The sequence below is a fragment of the Sturnus vulgaris genome, chromosome 4 (genome assembly GCF_052056855.1).
Source record: "Sturnus vulgaris isolate bStuVul1 chromosome 4, bStuVul1.hap1, whole genome shotgun sequence".
Classification (NCBI taxonomy): domain Eukaryota; kingdom Metazoa; phylum Chordata; class Aves; order Passeriformes; family Sturnidae; genus Sturnus; species Sturnus vulgaris.
In genome coordinates, this window is record NC_142246.1 from 9079242 (window position 1) to 9098144 (window position 18903).

At 38.4% G+C, this 18903-nt stretch overlaps 1 protein-coding gene across 2 annotated transcripts in view; it reads left to right on the top strand.

Annotated features, from left to right (window-relative positions):
* Positions 1 to 16463, top strand: part of HTT (huntingtin) — an 80541-nt gene extending 64078 nt beyond the window's left edge. For both annotated transcript variants that reach the window (XM_014895278.2, XM_014895279.2), the window contains 14 exons: positions 20 to 120; positions 1982 to 2136; positions 2501 to 2640; positions 2810 to 2892; positions 3158 to 3288; positions 3446 to 3575; positions 4346 to 4501; positions 6853 to 7043; positions 7476 to 7590; positions 7815 to 8028; positions 8169 to 8274; positions 9626 to 9788; positions 10410 to 10570; positions 11491 to 16463. In XM_014895278.2, coding sequence (XP_014750764.2) covers positions 20 to 120; positions 1982 to 2136; positions 2501 to 2640; positions 2810 to 2892; positions 3158 to 3288; positions 3446 to 3575; positions 4346 to 4501; positions 6853 to 7043; positions 7476 to 7590; positions 7815 to 8028; positions 8169 to 8274; positions 9626 to 9788; positions 10410 to 10570; positions 11491 to 11704 — 2060 coding nt within the window. In that variant the 3' untranslated portion in view covers positions 11705 to 16463. The remainder of the gene's footprint in view (positions 1 to 19; positions 121 to 1981; positions 2137 to 2500; positions 2641 to 2809; positions 2893 to 3157; positions 3289 to 3445; positions 3576 to 4345; positions 4502 to 6852; positions 7044 to 7475; positions 7591 to 7814; positions 8029 to 8168; positions 8275 to 9625; positions 9789 to 10409; positions 10571 to 11490) is intronic.
* The last annotated feature ends 2440 nt before the right edge of the window (positions 16464 to 18903 follow it).

Here is an 18903-nt window from a genome sequence, read left to right on the forward strand (position 1 = left end):
TCTCTACGTGTTTCCATAGGATGGATCAGCCGTACTCAGTTTGAAGAGACTTGGGCTACTTTGCTTGGTGTGCTCGTAACTCAGCCCATTGTAATGGACCAAGAGGAGAACCAGCAAGAGGTAATGTCACTCATTGTATTTTTTAAACGAAATTTTACTTAAACCAATAAAAGTGTTTCTATTAATAAAACTGTAAAGCAGAAAAGAAGTGACTAACACTAAGGCATTTTTTTATTTTGTATTTCCTTTTTCTCATACCCTGGTGAGTTCAGACACACCCATCTTCTGGCTTAGAGCCTCTTGCAAGCATGCAGATAGTGAGGAAAAAATTAATGAAGTTGTTTCAACTCTTTATTAGTACATTACTCAACACAGTTTGGTGGTTTTGTTTTGGGTTTTTTTTTTTTTTTTTGGTAAGGTTCTTGACTAGAAATTAATTGACCTGGAGGTGCATGTTAATATATCCTGCTCCCACTTGTAGACTGTATATTACATATCTGGGCTTCTAGCTTAGATAGATGTTCAAAACCCAGTAGAGAGCATTTGGGGATCTGAGCTGAATAAATTTATAGCAGAATTTGTGTCCAATTTATATACCAAAATATATGTATTTATAAACCAATTCCTATACCAAATACTTCTGTCCAAAGAACAGCAATAAAACTGGGCCTGGGGCTGAGGGAGCTGAGGGTGTTTAGTCTCAGGAAGAGGAGGCTCAGGGGGATCCTCATGACTCCACAATTACCTGAAAAGAGGGTGTAGCCAGGTGGGGATCTATCTTGTCTGCCATTTCTCAAGTGAACTCCTTAAGTTGCCCCAGGGAAGGTTCAGATTGGATATTAGGAAAAGAATTTTCACTGAAAGAGGGAGTAGGCATTGGAATAAGTTTCCCAGGGAGGTGGTGGAGTCACTGTTTTTCAAAGTATTCAGTAGGGGTCTGGATGTGGCACTTAGGGACATGGGCTAGGGGTGATTATGGTGGTGCTGCAATAATGGTTGAGCTGGATGGTCTCTGAAGGTCTCTTCCAACCTTGATGATTCTGTAAAAACTCAAGATAAGAGTGAACTTGGCAATCATAAAAGAGATTTCCCTCTTCAGCTGTCTTAACCTGCTAGCAAACTGATTTTCATACGTTCTAGTTCTTTGACCTGAAAGGTTATTTTCCTAGGCTTGTTCATGGTCCTGATGGTAGGTGCAGAGCCTAAAGCAGTTTGAAGAAGTCAAGAAGATCCACAAATTGTGGATCCTGAGTAGCAGACAAAGGGCTTTGCTTCTCTTGCTTCCTAGGTGTCAGATTTCAAAAAGGAATAGGGAACCATCACCCCTCTTCCCTGGGTTATCATTTTCTGTTAGTTATACAGGCTTGGACACCTTGACTTAACTGTTTTCTGCATAGTGGCACGTTGGGTCAGACTTAGGGTAATCTAGCTATTAGTGTTTCTTATTTGTCATGTAGAGAGTATTTGTGGAACAAGAATAATATTGCTCCCTTGCTTTCCAAGCAGACCAGTATATTCAAAACTGCAAATATTTTAAGTGCTGTTGTAAATTTCAGTATGTTAAAATTTCTGAATGAAAAATAAATTTTTTGGAAGTTGAACATTGGTTGCCATCTTACATCTTATGAAAAGGATCAGATGCTTTTGTGGTCTGATGCTCTGTTTCAATAAGTAATAATGGGTAGCTGCAAAGAAAGAAGCTAAACACTTTTTTAAAAGTTCCAAAATGGACATCTTGAGGTTTTAATGCTGTTGGGACAAGAAAGGATGCTTGCAGAGTGACTGATGAGAAGGAAGGATGTGTTGCTGCTGCAGTCAGTGCTTTGTGTGCATTGTTTATGTCACATAGATTTCTGGATGGGAAGAAGAGTAGGTGTCAGGCTTATTGATGATAACTTAGTGAAACCTGACAAACTGATATTCAAAGCTTTTGGGATTTTTTTTTTTTAACAATTCAAATTACAGTGAGTTCATTTTACAGGAAGATACAGAGAGGACCCAAATCAATGTTCTTGCAGTACAAGCCATAACCTCCCTGGTGCTGAGTGCAATGACCATACCTGTTGCAGGCAATCCAGCAGTTAGCTGTTTGGAGCAGCAGCCCCGCAACAAAGCTTTAAAAGCTCTGGACACAAGGTATTTGTTTTCACTTGTTTTCAAATGCATAAAACTTGTGGTTAATACATAATGACAGTTGCTTAGTCTAGTTGTATCAAAAATATGTGTAGATTGTATTTTCCAAGTAAGAGTATGGATGGATGGATCTATTTACATAGAAGTTGCATGGACTTAACATTATGAACTTGCTGACTTAAAAGATTATCTGAAAACGAGAACAACTGAATAGAATCTAGTAAACAGTGTGCAGAACATATTTTTCAACATTTTCATTTCCCTGATACTGGAAATAGGCATAGGCACAACATTGCAGAGTAAGCCAGACTTGCACAAAACTGTTAAAGGAAAAATCTGCTAAAATTGATTTCTCTTGGGCTTTTAGGTTTGGGAGGAAGCTAAGTGTTATTAGAGGAATTGTTGAACAGGAAATCCAGGCAATGGTGTCTAAGAGAGATAATATTGCTACTCATCACTTATACCAAGCTTGGGATCCTGTTCCATCACTTTCTCCTGCTACTACAGGTAAGTGATTGTTTGTGGGGGAGAAGGGGAGAGTGAATTTCTTTCACATTTAAAAGGTGGAAAAGGTACTCTTAAAAAAAATGGAAATGCAGTTTGCAGGAAATGAAGCCATTTTCACGTGTGCTTTGTTACACACTTCTTAAAATTTCATCTTGTGTTTTCTTTGCAGGTGCTCTTATCAGCCATGAAAAACTCTTACTGCAGATCAATACTGAACGAGAAATAGGAGATATGGATTACAAACTGGGACAGGTTTGTTAAAAGCTCAAAAACTTAATTTTTATTACACTTCTTCCAGTTCTGAAAAATTAGTTAAGCATTGCTTGACATCAAATAGAAACTAAAAGCTCTGAGTGATGCAGAGTTAGTCATAACTGGGTGTCTCCTCAGAAGACTGTGTGTTGCCTGTCATTTAAATGGAAATTATATTTGGCTTCTAAGATTTTTCTAGGATGACTATTGGGGTGTTAAATGCACTTCTTTGCTATTTGTTTTTCTCTTTTGTGTGTTTTGCAAGGTCTCTATACACTCCATATGGTTAGGAAATAATATCACTCCCTTGAGAGAAGAAGAGTGGGGTGAGGATGAAGAAGATGAGAATGATGTACCCGCTCCTTCCTCACCACCAACCTCTCCTATCAATACCAGGTATCTTATTTTTTTGTCTCTTCTCTCTTTTGAGTCATAGATAAGGTTTTATTTCTTCACGTTCAGTAAGCTGGGTTTATAAATTGGATGCTGGCAAATAACTGTTTAGCAGGGCTTAAGAGTAGCTCTTTTAACACTTGTTTATTGTTCCATGCAGAAAACACCGGGCTGGTGTAGATATCCATTCTTGTTCTCAGTTCTTGCTTGAACTTTACAGTCAGTGGATATTGCCATCCAACCCCAGCAAGAGAACACCAGTCATTTTGATCAGTGAAGTGGTGCGATCAGTAAGTCTGAATTATTATTCAGAGTCATAAATGAGGAAATGTTACCAAGTGTTCACAGCTAAGCAGCATTTATAAAGCATCTTTTAATATATGAAACACACAGGATTTTCTTGGCAGTGCTGTTCTGTGGGCAGTACAGACACATAACTTGTGCAATTACAGCATTATACTGATTTAAGCTATATAAGCATCTGGATTGCATATTCTGCTGCTACATTACAAATACTTTATTGTTACTTAATGTCAGTTGTATTTTACTTGACTGCTTGCTAAAGCAAGATTTGCTTACCCTATCCCTTTGTAAGAAAATGAAGATGGAACACCAGTGTATTTGAGAATTAAGTTGATTGTTAAATGTAGAAGCAAAACTAAAGAACACAGGTGTGGAATGTGTTTTGACAGCCATTATTCACTATCATTCTTATGATTAAAATAAAACTATCCTGGCAAGAGAAGTATGTATTGTGTGTTTTGGGATGGTTTAGTACATTGTAAATAGCAATGTTTGTTCATGTCCCAGAGTTACTATAGTGGCTTTGATTTTGTAAACTTTTTGGTTTGGGTTTGGAGGTCATTATTATCTGAGATGAATGGTGGAATTAATTCTGGGCAGCAGTAGTTAATAGTTATTTCAGACCCGTGAGTAAATGTTTACACAATTAATAGATCAGTTGAGGAATCCTTTGTTCACAATTATAACAGAAGGGAGAGTCAATTTTTGGCTGTCTGCTAATGGGGTTCTTTTATATTCAATTTTAATTTCCATACAGCTTCTGGCAGTGTCAGACTTATTTACAGAAAGGAATCAGTTTGAGATGATGTACACAACACTGACAGAGTTGCGAAAGGTGCATCCATCAGAAGATGAGATTCTTGTACAGTATTTGATACCAGCAACTTGTAAAGCTGCTGCTGTTCTTGGAATGGTAAGAAATTCTCAGAAAGTTTATTGCGAGTTCATGAGTGTTTAGGTTAACTCAGCTTCTGCTGCAAAACCTGGTGTACTTGGTAAGAGTGGTTTATCTCTAAGAATATCCTTTAGCTGATCTTCGTGGCTGTAAGAATAAGGATATGTATTTTGGGCCTTCACAGTTTGCAAACATTATCTTCAATTGCCATATATTTAAACAGAAAGGTTGTTTGATTTGATTTTTTTTATATATAATAAAAGCACATAATTTAATGTGCTTTTTGGTTTGTCTTATTCAGTTCAGTGTTGCCTTTGCCCTGGACTCCTCATTTGTTACATTTCAGGCCAGAAATGAGGACTTGTGGAACAGCTTTTGCTAGATTTGTATTACTGGTGAATGGCTGTAATCTCATTGGAGGCTGGGACAGTGCATGTGATGAATATATAGCTCCAGATAGTCAGGTATCCCTTTTCTTTCCCTCACTGTTCCCTCCACTGCATCATTCTGTCTTGAAATGTGTAGACCAGAAGTACTTTCCAGTGTACATTTCAGAGTGGAATTATTTAGGAAAAAAAAATTACAAATAATTTTTGAAGGAGTTACCACTTCTAGAAACTCTGAGACTAGTAGAAAGTTATATGGGTAGTAGTGATAAAAGAAATTCTGAAAGGCTTTTAGGTTGGGGCTTTCAGTAGCTGTTGCAGCAGCAACTGTGCAAGGGAAGGCTGGGAAGGTGATGGCAAACATACAGAAACAGTTTTAGAGATCAGCTTATTCTGGCTGGGCTGTCATTTCCTACTCAGTGAGCTAGTAACACCTTCTCACAAGCAAACAGCTGAATATAACAGCTTGATGGGACTTAAAAACAAGAAGTTGATTCCATCAAGAGTTGCTTGTTCTATGCTCAGTTACATAGAAAATCTTCTTAAAAAGAGCAACTAGAGAGCAGACACTGTCTCAAACCGGCCTGTATCTTAGATACTTCATGAGTAAAGGGACAAGATAAAGCAAATAATTTCTACTAATTACTTAGTAAGGGAAAGACTTTCAAAACTAAAATTCTCATATTCCACTAAGTTGTGGTATTTGATAACAGGGAGCAAAGTATCTGATATCAGCTTGACCTCTGAATACTGAACATAAAATTGTGGAATCATTTAGGTTGGAAAAGACCCTTAAGATCATTGAGTCCAACTGTTGACCTAACTAAACCATTTCCCTAAGGATGGAGCCTAAGGAGGCTCAGGGGACCTTATGATTCTCTACAACTTCTTGAAAGTTTATAGCTAAGTAAGGGTCAGTCTCTTTGGTGACAGGACAAGAGGAAATGGCTTCAGGTTGTGCCAAAGGAGGTTTGGGTTGGAAGAATTTCTTCCTAATGAAAGGATGGTTAAGCACTGGAACAGGCTGCTCAGGGAAGTGATAGAGTCACTGTCCCTAGAGGTGATCAAGAAATGACTGGACATGGCACTCAGTGCTGTGGTTTAGTTGATGGTGGTACTTGGTCAAAGGCTGGACTCCATGACCTTAGAGGTCTTTTCCAACCTTAATGATTCTGTGAAGTACAGGATGACAGTGACTGCCCTGGCCACACTACTGTTGATCCAGACCAGGTGCCATTGACTTTCTTGGCCACCTGGGCACACCTGGCTCATGTTCAGCCACTCTCAATCCAGCCTGTAGCACTGCAGGGGTTGTTGTGACCCAGGGGCAAGACCCAGCACTTGGCCTCATTGAACCTCAGATCACTGACCTTGGCCCACTGATCCAGCTTGTCCAGATTGCTCTGCAGAGTCTTCCTCACCTCCAACAGAGCAACATTCCTGCCCAGTTGAGAGTACATTTGATTCCCTCATCCAAATCCCAGGATTGGTGGAGGGAAAGATGTGTGGGTCTGGGTACCAGTGATCTCAGAGAACAAAAAAATGGAATTATGTGCTATGAGTTGAGTCGACAGATAGTAAATGGCAGAGTATAGCTGTCTGGTGCCAGTCTGTTTCAGATGGAAGCATCCTTTAGGCTTAGCTGGAAGGCCAGAGAATTTCAATCATTAAAGTCCTATATTCTTATTAGCATGTACTATTTACTGAACTAATCTTTATCTTGTTTGAGGTTTTTTATTTTAAATTGTGACATAACTTTGTACAAATAAAACAAAGTAGCATCAATTTGCTAGTTAATCTGCAACTCATCTCTTGTCTGATTATATTAGTCTTGTGACATTTATTCAAAGTAGTTTAAGTCAGGCTCTGGTTCGTTCCCTATTTTCTGCTCTTTAATTTGTTTCAAGTATTTCTGAATGACAGGATTTGCCAGTATTTAAACCAGTGTTGACTTCTAATGAATACTCTTGTTGGATGTATTAGGACAAAGCTGTGGCTGAACCAGTAAGTCGACTGCTGGAATCAACACTAAGAAGCACCCATATGCCAAGTCGGATTGGAGCATTGCATGGAATTCTTTATATCCTGGAGTGTGACTTGCTCGACGAGACAGCAAAGCAACTCATTCCAATTATCAGCGAGTATCTGCTCTCCAATCTGAGAGGAGTAGCACAGTAAGATTCTTCTGCCTTTCCCCCTGGCTCCAAACTGTTGCATGTTTATGTGTGAACAAAAGGGCTCTCTCTTGTTGGCAGTTGCCAGTACATTTTAGAGCAGGCTGTTGTATCAAGCAGGTTTTGGCATTTTCTTTGAAAATATCATCCAATTTTAAGTTTAATTTACAGAGTGAAATGATATTTGAGGGTGAGAAAACTGTTTGATAGTACAGGTTTTTCTGTCTTTGGTAAACTGTGTTACTTAAATCTCATTTTTCTGTCATTTTCATGATAATGTTCTCTTACGGCATTTCAGCAATACTTTCTGTGATTTTAAAAAGAGCTTACGTTTCATGTTCAAAAATACTTTGTATTTCTAGAAATTGTTTATAATGTCTCTGTGTTCTAAACAACTTTGGTGTGACCACTGGTGTTTTTGCTCATTTGCAGTTGTGTGAATATCCATAATCAAGAGCACATTTTGGTAATGTGTGCAGCTGCTTTCTATTTGATTGAGAATTACCCACTTGATGTAGGGCCTGAATTCTCTGCAGGAATTATACAGGTATGTTGTGATGCCTCCAGTCAGGGGTGGTTGTGTAACCTGAAATCACCACAAAGCTGTCTTTAACACTTAACTTGGATACTGAGTTGTAGGTAAGCTCTTGGGTTTAATTTCATCGGTTTTTGTTAATACCTCATTCAGTTCCATACTGTTGTGGTGTGATGCTAGCAGATGACCTAAATGCACCTCAAAACCAAGTAGTTGGCTTTTTTGCTTTATTTCAGATGTGTGGAGTCATGGTGTCTGGAAGTGATGAATCAACACCATCCATTATTTATCACTGTGTCCTGAGAGGATTGGAGCGACTCCTTCTTTCAGAGCAGCTTTCCAGGCTGGACAGTGAGTCGCTGGTTAAACTGAGTGTTGACAGGGTGAATGTGCAGAGCCCCCACAGAGCAATGGCAGCCCTGGGATTAATGCTGACTTGCATGTACACAGGTATTCACTTTTTTATACTTCTGATTTGCTGGGAGACTGGCTTAACAGTGCTTATTTTCTTAATTTATTTTTGTTACCAAGAGTAAATGAAGTGTATTTTAACATCCACAGTGAACTTGTAACAAATTATTTTGGTTTAGGAAAGGAAAAAATCAGCCCCAGCCGTATCCCAGATGCAAATCCTGGTGCTCCTGACAGTGAATCTGTGATTGTCGCTATGGAGCGAGTGTCTGTCCTTTTTGATAGGTAAGAGTACAAAATGTGTAAATGGGGCTCTGGGAGGGAAATGATTGTGTTTGTCATTGTGTGGTCACTTCTCTATTTGACAGTTCTTACAGTTAATTAATGATGTTTCTCTACTTACTGTTGCATGAAAGTTAGGTTCCTGGTATACACAGTAACACTGGTGGAATTGCTGAAGGCTGCACAAATGTGCAGGAATGTAAATGAAAACCAGACATGTCCTAACTGATACTGTGTGTTGCACAAACCATAATACTTCATAAATGTGTTTCCAGCTCCCTTCAGGTCAAACTCTTAAGCACTTTTTAGGTGTCTTCTACATAATCAAGGATGTAAGTCCAGTTTACAAGAAATAATCTTTCAAACCATCCTAAGAGTTTAAAACTTTTTTTCCCCTTCCCCCCTCACAAGAGTTGCTCTTTCTGAAGCTATTAAGTAATTGCAGTGGAAGGATACAGTAAAACTTCTGTATTCACATGGAACTCATTAATGGGAACATTTCAAAACCCCTGTTTTGATCTGACAATCTCAAGCTGTCTTAAGTGAGTATAGCATGTTAGATTTTGTGTAGTAGTTTGTGGGTAACGGTTTACATTTTTTAAAGTGTTCAGTGGCTTTTCCATAAAACTGGAGGAGGGTTTCACTTCTGCACTTAATGAGAACAGAACTAGAGCAGTGCTTGAGTGTTTTTTAATATATCAGTCTGAAGAGCTGGCAAAACAAATGTGACTACTACAAGCAAAAAATAACTTTTGCAGGGAAGAATCACATGATGGTAACTTGATCTTGACACATCAACAGATGCAGTCTTTATTAGAAAGACTTTCCAATTAGTGTTATTTAAACAAAATTGTAGGTTGGAGTGTCTTTTCCCCACTTTACACAGCAATGCAACTTGCTTTTCTTGTTTGATATGCTGGTCATTCTGATCTTGACTAAAAAATGTCAGGATGTTATGAATGAAAACTAGTGTTCTGCTTATAAATGGTCTTTTCTCTGATAGCTAGGAGGAGTGCTCTCCCTGTCCTTTTTTGTTCTTCTTTAGTTTTTCAGCATTCCTTCTGGTAAGTCTCATCTCTGATGCAATTCCAGACCTTCAGAAAATGTGACTATTTAAAAAAGAGAAGGGGAGAGTGTGGGGTCAGGACACACCTGTAACAGCTTCTGACAGCTTCGGTAGACCTCTTTAGGTAGTCTGTTATTAAGGTCACATGAAGATTTGGATTCATCAGTGCTGAGAGCTTGCCTACTCAGATGAAAGTAAAATGTTCTTTCCATTGCCAATTAAATTGGAAAATAACAAGATATGTATTGGAATTCAATTATAAAATATTTAATTTTTTATTATTTTCAGGATCAGGAAGGGATTTCCTTTTGAAGCTCGAGTAGTGGCTCGGATTCTTCCACAGTTCCTTGATGATTTCTTCCCCCCACAAGATGTAATGAACAAAGTCATTGGAGAATTTCTGTCCAATCAACAGCCATACCCACAGTTCATGGCAACAGTAGTTTATAAGGTAATATTGATACATTTATTTTTCTTAAATGTTTCATAAGATTTCTAATTAATTGACAGCTCAGCTGAAGGGCCATATACCACTTTTGTTAATTAGATCTAACAAACCAGTCCCAGTGACTGAGCTGTCCTGCTTTGGCTTCCAGGCAGCATCGAGAACTAGAATTCCCATGTCACCTAGAGACCAAAGCTCACAGCAGGACAGTTCAGTCACTGATAATGAGAAAATAAAGAGAAAATTAGTGGTTGTGATCCTGGTGCTCAGATTCTAGATCTGAGTGAGCCTTGTGAACCCCACAGGCAAGCCCCTGTGGCCTCAGCTGGGCTTCTGGGCTTTTGGCTCTTCAGCACCTATTAGACTTGTGCATCACTGGAGACTGCATGTGCACATGTGATCTATCAAAAACAAAGACACCACACAAGTTGTGTATTTTAGAATTACTTCAGTTTGACACATTAGTCACGAGTCCAGTTCACTAATTCTTTAGAATCAGAGTTGTCTCCAGGATTCCAGTTTGTGACCCTCAGAGCTTTGTAACTGGAGAGAACCTTTACAAGAGAAGCTGAACTTTTTCCCATATCCATCCACCCTGTCTTTATTCCTGTGTACAATATTTTGCAGGTGTTCCAGACACTGCATAGCACTGGGCAATCCTCGATGGTCCGTGACTGGGTGATGCTCTCTCTCTCTAATTTCACACAAAGAACACCTGTGGCAATGGCAATGTGGAGTCTTTCCTGTTTTTTTGTCAGTGCTTCCACCAGTCAATGGATTTCAGCCATGTATCCTAAAAAGATTGAATGTGTGCCATTTCTGGGTAATTATAGTGTAGAGCCTTGAAGAGTAAGAGTACAAGTGTAAGATACAAAAAAGGCAGTTTTACTGCAGATAGTAATGGTGTATATTGCTTTGTGCTGTTGGTACCTCGGATTTGTGGGGAAAAAAAGAGAACATCTAAACAGATTATGAGAACAAAGTTTTCGAAAACCACTGCTTTAAGATCAGTTCCTTTTGACTCTGCAAGATGATTGGGAAAGTCCTTACTTTGAAGGACTTTTTAAAAGCTTCACCAAGATCATATTGCTGTGACCTTTAAAAGCTTTGCTCTGTATTCCTTCTGCAAGATAAAATATATTGAAAGAAGCCAACAAACTCAAAATCAAGAGATTATTTTCTGCATGCAAACTGTATTTTGCAGTTATTCCCCAGGCTGTGTACTGCAGTAGCTGAACTTTGGCAATGGAATCGGCCAAATAAATTGAAACAGACAAAATATATATATATGTGGTATTAGTGCTGGGTTTATTTAAAAACAAACAAACCCCTGAAACAAACAGAAAAATAACTGGTGCATTTTGTGACCAGACAAAAGTGGCCATTTGTCATGTTTGAAACGGCCTAATGACTCTCAATCACAGCAGGGCTCCTTGGCTCTCAGCAGTTGCTGATTGTGTTGTTTGCTCCAATGGATAAAGAAAACTACTGCTAGCTTGAAGTTAATTTCTGAGGATAAGAAATTGTTTGATGTTAATGAAGAAATAGGATTTATGTAGTAGCAGTTAGTTGCCAAATGACAGTATTTTGCACTTGAATCTCATTGGTGAATGTAAGAATCAACTGTTTTAATGGAGAACAGTGTTTGAACTGCTAAACCAAAAGAGGAGCAATGTCTGTCATTTTATAACCTTAACTTCTATTTCAGTCTTCCACATATTATCAGCAGAATGGGAAAATCAGAGCAAGTGGATGTTAACATCTTCTGTTTGGTGGCCATAGACTTCTACCGACACCAGATCGATGAAGAATTGGATCGGAGAGCGTTCCAGTCAGTGTTTGAGGTGGTGGCATCTCCAGGAACCCCATACCATCGCCTACTGACTTGTTTGCAAAATGTCCACAAGGTCACAGCATGTTGAACATCCTGATGTGTAGTAGAACTGCATGACTAGTGTTGGAATATGGATTATGAGGAATGCAAGATGGAGAAAATACCTGGGGTTGCATTTATGATAAATACAGACTTACCAGTTTTCCTTCCAGCATAGACAAGTGCTCTGCAGCACTGGAAATCACCTGAGAAGTCAAGTTAGTTGTTGTTGACACCAAGCACCTCTGAGTGGAATGAAGTATGTCAGTGTTTTTCAAGTGATTTTGGGGAGCCACACATCCTAGCTGTAAAATATAAGCTAGTATCACATGCAAGGTAGCTGGTATTCCTCTTCTTCCCAATATGCAGCTGAAGCCACTGTGGTGCAGCCAGTAAGACACTGACAGACTTATTGCAACCTGCAGTCATTAGCCAACTTCATAGTTTTATGTACCTGTATATACTGTTGTGTAGTACAGAATAGAATTTGTTTCCTAATGTCTCTCCCAAACAAGGAAAAGAGAAAATGGCTTTTATGATTTTACACTTCCAGCATGTAATTTCTCTCTCTGGACTTTCTGATATCCAGTGGTGTATGTGTTGGTGATACCAGAGATATAGTGCACATACGTAACCACACATTTTTCTTTTTTCTTCTCAGGATTTCAAATTTGAGTACAGTATATCAGTGAAAGAAATTTTAACTTAAATATTTCTATATGATGTACAGTATGTAAAATTGTAAGATGTGTGGTGCATGAGCTGTGCTGTAATTGGAGATGAACAAAAGCCATGCTACTGAATGTCTTGACATCTGTATTGTCCTCATTTTTTTTCCTCGTGCTTGAATTCATGTTCCTTTTGGAAATCCATCTTACTGTACAGATTACATCTTGTTTTGCATCTCACTTTTTCTTAAAGTGCTTTAAAACTGGAATATGTTGATTAATTTGTGTTGAGAAACTGTACTAAGGAGGCATTCTTGTGGTCCACTTTACTGTAGCTTCTTTTGAATTCCTTTATTTTGAGACATAATGGTAAAAAAAGAGGACTAGTCACTCTGGATCAGACTTTAGATACTTAAGAAACTGCTCTTATTTGCTGCACAGCATTTTAAGAGACAAAATGGTGCAAGTTCCCCAGCAGTCAGCAACCATTTGACCTTTCCTAACTGAGACCATGGAGTCATCTGGACCACTCTCATGTGAACAAATATATGATAGCAGTAAAGAATCAGAAGGCTGCTGTGGTCTACTTTGGGACTGGCTAAAGTGTTAGGTTACACAACCTCTTTTATTACCTGTTGTATTCATAATGCTTTAGACACAAACACAAATATCCATGAAGTTCAGGACACTACACAGGGCCAGATTTAGCTTTTACTCACCACCCAGGGAATGCCATTGATTCCTAAGCTTTACATGAGGAAATCTAGCACAGCATTTGTCTTTAGTTGTATTTAAGTCTTTCGTTATAAAGAAATGATACCTTGGTTCTCAGTCAGATCCTACATTTAGCCTCACTTCATTTTCTTATCACACCTTTTGGTGACACTTGGAAAAATGAGATAGTGTTGTCAGGAGGAGCATGTACTGTATGTATTTCTGTATATAATGTATATGTTGAAATTATACACATGTGACAACATTTAATGTATACAGATGTGTATATTTGTATTTATTAAACCCATGTATTTAAACTAATTCCAATCTAGACCAAAAATTGTTGCTTCTGCCCGTAAATTAATTACAAAGGAATTGTCCGCTGGTGTCGTTTCCTTTTAGAAACTGGTAGAGGAAATTGATAGTATGGGCAGTAGAAACAACTGTAGATGTTGCTGTATTTAGCTCTCTACAGGTCTTATTATCTAGAGCAATTATTTCTGTCCTTAGTTGGGTTACTCTTCTTCCTTGGGCCACAGCACTGTGGTGATTTTTAAAAGAAACTGAACAGGATTTCAGAAAAAAGGTTTAATAAATTAGATACTGCTTGAAAGTTTTTGAGTTATATTGGAAATTATCTTAATTCTGATAAAAGTCTAATTCCAGGCAGTGAGATATAATGCCCTGTGTTTGCATTAAGGGTAGTATAGATCACTCTTCCCTTTTGTAATCACCAATAATCGTTTTGTACTGTAAACCCACACACCAGTCAGTTTTTGTATGATATATAGTTTAAGTGAAGATATTTTTGTAAGCTATTTTCCAGAATTTAAAATAGATTTTAATATATTTTTTAAGCATCAGGTTAGTCAAATTCTCACCATATAACAGTATATGTTGTGTTATGAAACTGTTAAATTCTTCATAACTTTGAGCTCCTCATGATTAACACAGACCAGCTGGTTACTTTACCTTGGGATTACAGGAGCTAGACCCTTTGTGAAACTTTCCAAACCAACTTGGGACTTGCTATAGAATCTTTCAAGCCAGTGAAGAAATACATTGAATTAAGCAGTCAGCACAGCTGGGTTAAAAAACATTAGATGTGACAGACTCCCATTCTTCAAATGCCTCTTGCCAGCCTTAGAGCAAATATTTGCATTACCTGTTTCAAGACAAGCTCTAGGGCTGATGCACCCAGTTCTAACTTCACACAGATTCACTGGTAGTAATAACTTCATCTGTTTCAATCTCTCTTGGAGATTTGTTGTAGTATATATACCTCCTGTAATGTGTCTTAAGTGTCTGAAGAAGGGCACCTCCTCTTGGGAAGTTCTCTGTGACCTGAAGGAGTTGTAGCTTAAGGGTCTTCCTAGTGTGGAAGCACACTGCAGTAGTGCTTCAGTTCAGTCATTTCACTGCAGCACACTTTCCTGCCTTCTTCCTAGACATTCTTTCCACACCCTCATTTCTTTTGGAATGAAATCATACTCAAAATCACTTTTAGTGACATGAGCCACAAGGTGTGCCATAGGGGCAGTAACAGTAGAACAGTGGCCATTAAGGGATTCTGATGCTGGATTTAAAGGAAATAAAAATACTGCTTGTCCTTTGAGATTGACTCTGTGAAAGATTTTATTTCACAGAATGTTTTAAAATTGCTTTAAACAGAAAGCTAATTCTGAAAATCAGGCTGTTCATTTGTTCATTGAGATCAGGGTAGAAATGTGTTTGGTCTTAAGACACACATTTGGTGTCCTGGCTTAACAAAGCAGACACCATCTTTAATGTGCTTTGCAGTGGAAGTGGCTTCTTTGCAGCCTTACAAGATGAGAGGTACAGCATGACTGGGAGCATACTTGAGACAGATTAATATTTAAAACTTCAGTTACAATTCAGTTGTCAAACTACATTACTAAATCTATAACATGCCCTCCCCTAAGAACACTGTATACCAGCCAACTTGTTACAAATGGGTTTTGGACCAGCTACCCACTGGCCCATGAAATTCAGTTTGCTTTGTGTTTCATTTCAGCGTGGCCCCTCCTTGCACTGAGTGCAAGAAAGAGGAGTTGCAATCGACAACTTATTGTAAACCAGTTTTTATTTGCAGGATTCAAAATATTTTCTTTACTATTTATGTTGCTTTTCAGTCACAATTGAATGTAAGTTTATTTAAATCTCTGAAGTGTATACTTAGATGTCATTTCTTGCCTAAAGCATCTAGTAAATGATTGTGTGTTACTTTTGCTTTGGTAGGAATGCCTTCTTAGCACCAGGACATTGCTTGTTTTTTAACCACCAGCAGCATTCCGAAAGCACTGAGTAATGAGTGAACAGATTTAGGTTAAATGAAGGGGGGAACAAGTGGAACCTTTTGGGTTAAAAGTGATTTGTTGGTATTTAGTAGATTTGCCTTAAGAGCATTCTGTCTTGCCATTCTCCTTTTTCAATGGCTATTAACTACATAGCAGATAAGGAGGTTGTGTCAAATACATTGCAAAGACAGCTCCCCAAGAGCAGCAGACCTGGTTTGTCTTAAGATCTTGTGGAGCTGTCAGGGCTGAGCATTTATGCTTCCATAATAAAAGAAATTTTAGGGTATAATGAGCAATAAATAATAGCAATAAGCAGTTTAATTAAATTCAGTCATTCAGGATCTTACCCAGAGTTGAAAGGGATGGGATGAGACGGGGAACTAATTGAGTACATTCATTGTGTAGATCAGACTTTTTCCATGTACAATCCCAACTAAACTTTCTACTAAAGGTAGAAATCAACTGAGTGACAATGGTAGGTGCTTTGCTCTTCTAAAACAGTTTTGGTTATAAGGACACAATTGATGAAAGTTACAAGAGGGCAAAATACTTCGCTAGTTTTTAAGGAGTTTATGTATTTTAAAGTGAATACAAGCTGCTGTAAAAACTAGAGTAAGCAATGTAGCAAGATTTCGGGAAAATTGATTACGTTAATTTAACCTAATACAGAGATTTTGGGTGAACTCTTTGTGCATGCTACCTAAGTATCCATTTAAAAATCTTGAGAATCCCACAGTCATACCCAGGAGAGCTTCTACTGTATATCAAGTTTTTAGCTGCATTCAGGTTACTGGGTATAAATGCTGCAGAGCATTTGTGAAGCATGTGCTGCTTTTGTCATGTGCATTTTGTGTGAGCTTATCATTCCCATCAGTCCTGTATACACACCATCAAGCTGGATAAACTTGACAAGGATAAGGTAACGCACCCTGTGGTGGGGTATAGTTTTGAGGGCAATGATGAGCAAAAGCTTGGAGCCCCAACCTGAAAAGCAATTGTACTCAAGGGAAAAGGAAAGCATATAATTTTAGATGTATGTTTAAAAAAAATGCTGAAAATACTGCACATTGAATCTAAAAGAGAAAATAAAATGCAACTATTACTGTAAGTGATTTTTCTCTGGTTATTTAAAAAAAAAGAGCTTGATGCATTCTTACTAGAGTTTTTCCCCAGTATCTCCTTTTTTCAGCAACTATCAAATACTAAGAATTATTAAGATATGCAAGAATGAACTCTCTGCAAATGTAGCTATGCTGCACAATCACTATACTGTTTACAATTAACCAAGAATTCTCACAGTTGAGCTTTTAATTGTATCTAATAGTCATGCTTGCCAAAACTTCTTTGGGATTCTAGATGAGATCAGAAAAGGCAAAATTTAACTGTACAGCTGTATTTGTGAATGAGAGTGTATTTATCCACAGCAGTCCTGGGGAGGGATAATGTTACACAGGAGAAGAAATGGTTTAACTTGCCGAAGCTTGGTTTCCCAGCTGTTGGGCTTGCATCTTAAAAGAAATTTCTGGGTGGTCCTGCTGCTGAACACTGGAGGATCTTGCAGTACTCAACAGCTCAGAGACATCTTGTTTTGATTAACTTTGCAGCACTTGGCTGTTCCCTGGAAACTCTGGCATAAAGTTTGAAGTAGTAGCTTGATGCAGAAAGCACGTGCTGGTTTTGTCCTCAGTCAAAGTAACTTCTTTAACATCTTGTTTTTCCTTGTCGGCGTTGGTGGCGACTGATCCGCCGCTGTGTCACCTTTTAGTGTAGCCGTGGAGCTGAGGGACAGAACTGTGCTGTGGTAAGTGCCTTTGTCTGCAGAGCTGGAGACTTATTTGAGTAATAAAGTCTTCATCTTTTTGTCACTCAGAGAAAAACCTTTTAATTTCTGGAAATATTACCCCTCAAGATGAATTGCCAGGCACAGGGAGATGAAGCATTGCACTTTGTAGACTAGAACTTCTTAATTTACTAGAATTTCTTTGATTCCCCACTGCCTTTCGTGTCCTGTAAAGGTATTGTGCTTTTTTTCCCTACTTTCTAGGCAGTGCAGCTGTAAAGAGTATTGCAGCCATCATTTGGGAATTGGCAGGGCTGCACCCCAGTTACAAGACAAAAAGCTTTGATTGCCTCTAGAATTCAACATAATTATACCGTAAGTTTTGCATAACTGTTTGAAGAGATGAAAAGATTTGTAACTTGTAGGTTTGTTAAAAAGTTGGAAGTAGGAACATGAAAAAGTTCATACAGTTTATATAGAATGTTATCTTCAGAGTGAGCCAAACCTTCTGCTCTTCTATTGCAGCCATAATTTTGCCTTAGTTTTGTTTCTGATCTTTCCCATGGTGTACACATCCAAGTATGGCAGAGCAGTCCCTTACCCCAGGTGCTGTTTTCATATCCTTCGAGCTGCAAATGTCATGGGTAGATTTTGATCAGGTGCAACCTGATTGTTTTACCTCATTATTTACATTTTGGAGTTCTTTCAGCCAGGCTGCAGTGTTTGGGCTCCAAGCAAATTGCATCCCTGAGGGCTGGGTTTGACCATGCACTAGATGCCCACAGAGCTGTGAGCCAGATTAAGTCAGACCATTTAAATACAAGGTTTTTGCTAATCTCGCTCATCTTGAATTAGATGCACTGCAAAACTTCAAGTCAATGTTGAAATAACATCTCCAAATTAGAATCTTAGTCTTTTCTACCCCTTTCTTCCCCTGAGGAAGAGGCACTAAATGTGTTTTCATCCCTGTCTTGCTGTTAAATGGCTCTAGGATTGAAGCATCTGTCTTGTCCAATGGAAAGGCAAGTGTAAAGCTTGCTAACTTAACTTTTCTTGGTGTGTCTTGTTAATGCTGACATTTCAAATACCATCTTTGGCATTTGATTTAACGTCTATGAAAATAGCACAATTCATTGTTTAACCTTTATTTCAGGCAAGTTTGGGCAGATACTCTCCTAATTACACTTTGTTCATAGTAATTTTTCTTTGCTGCCTTAACTGCTTCAAACCACCACTGTTTAAAATGAACACTGGATGCTGCAGATCTGGGAGGTATTTTTAAGTGCTTTCGAGGCTTCTGATCCTTCCATCTCTTGGTAATGTGGCTTAAGCTCATTCCTTCTCCTCCTGTCTTCTTTCCTCTGCCTTGGCTGCCAGAGTAAACATTTCACCTGTTGAATGTTTTACAATAAAAGTTGTATGTCATCAATAGATAGGTACATGACTAAGCAACAGAGGATAAGACTGAGTGGTCCAAAGTACCTGGAATTTATGAATTAATTGGGAGTCCTGAAGAAGTGACTCCTTAGAAGGGGACAAATAAACCTGCAATGTTTTTGCTACCTAATGTAGCAATCTAAGAATATTGTTCAGATGTTTATCTTCATCAGTACCAAAATCAAATGCTTTCACAAATGATTCAATCTCTACTTTTGCTGCTTTACTGCTTTTGTGGTTGCCTTGTGGGTGGTTCTGTCTGTGCTCACTGAAGCAGCATATTTATATACTGCAGTTACTTAAATGTGAGCTTGTGGATAATACCTGTTCC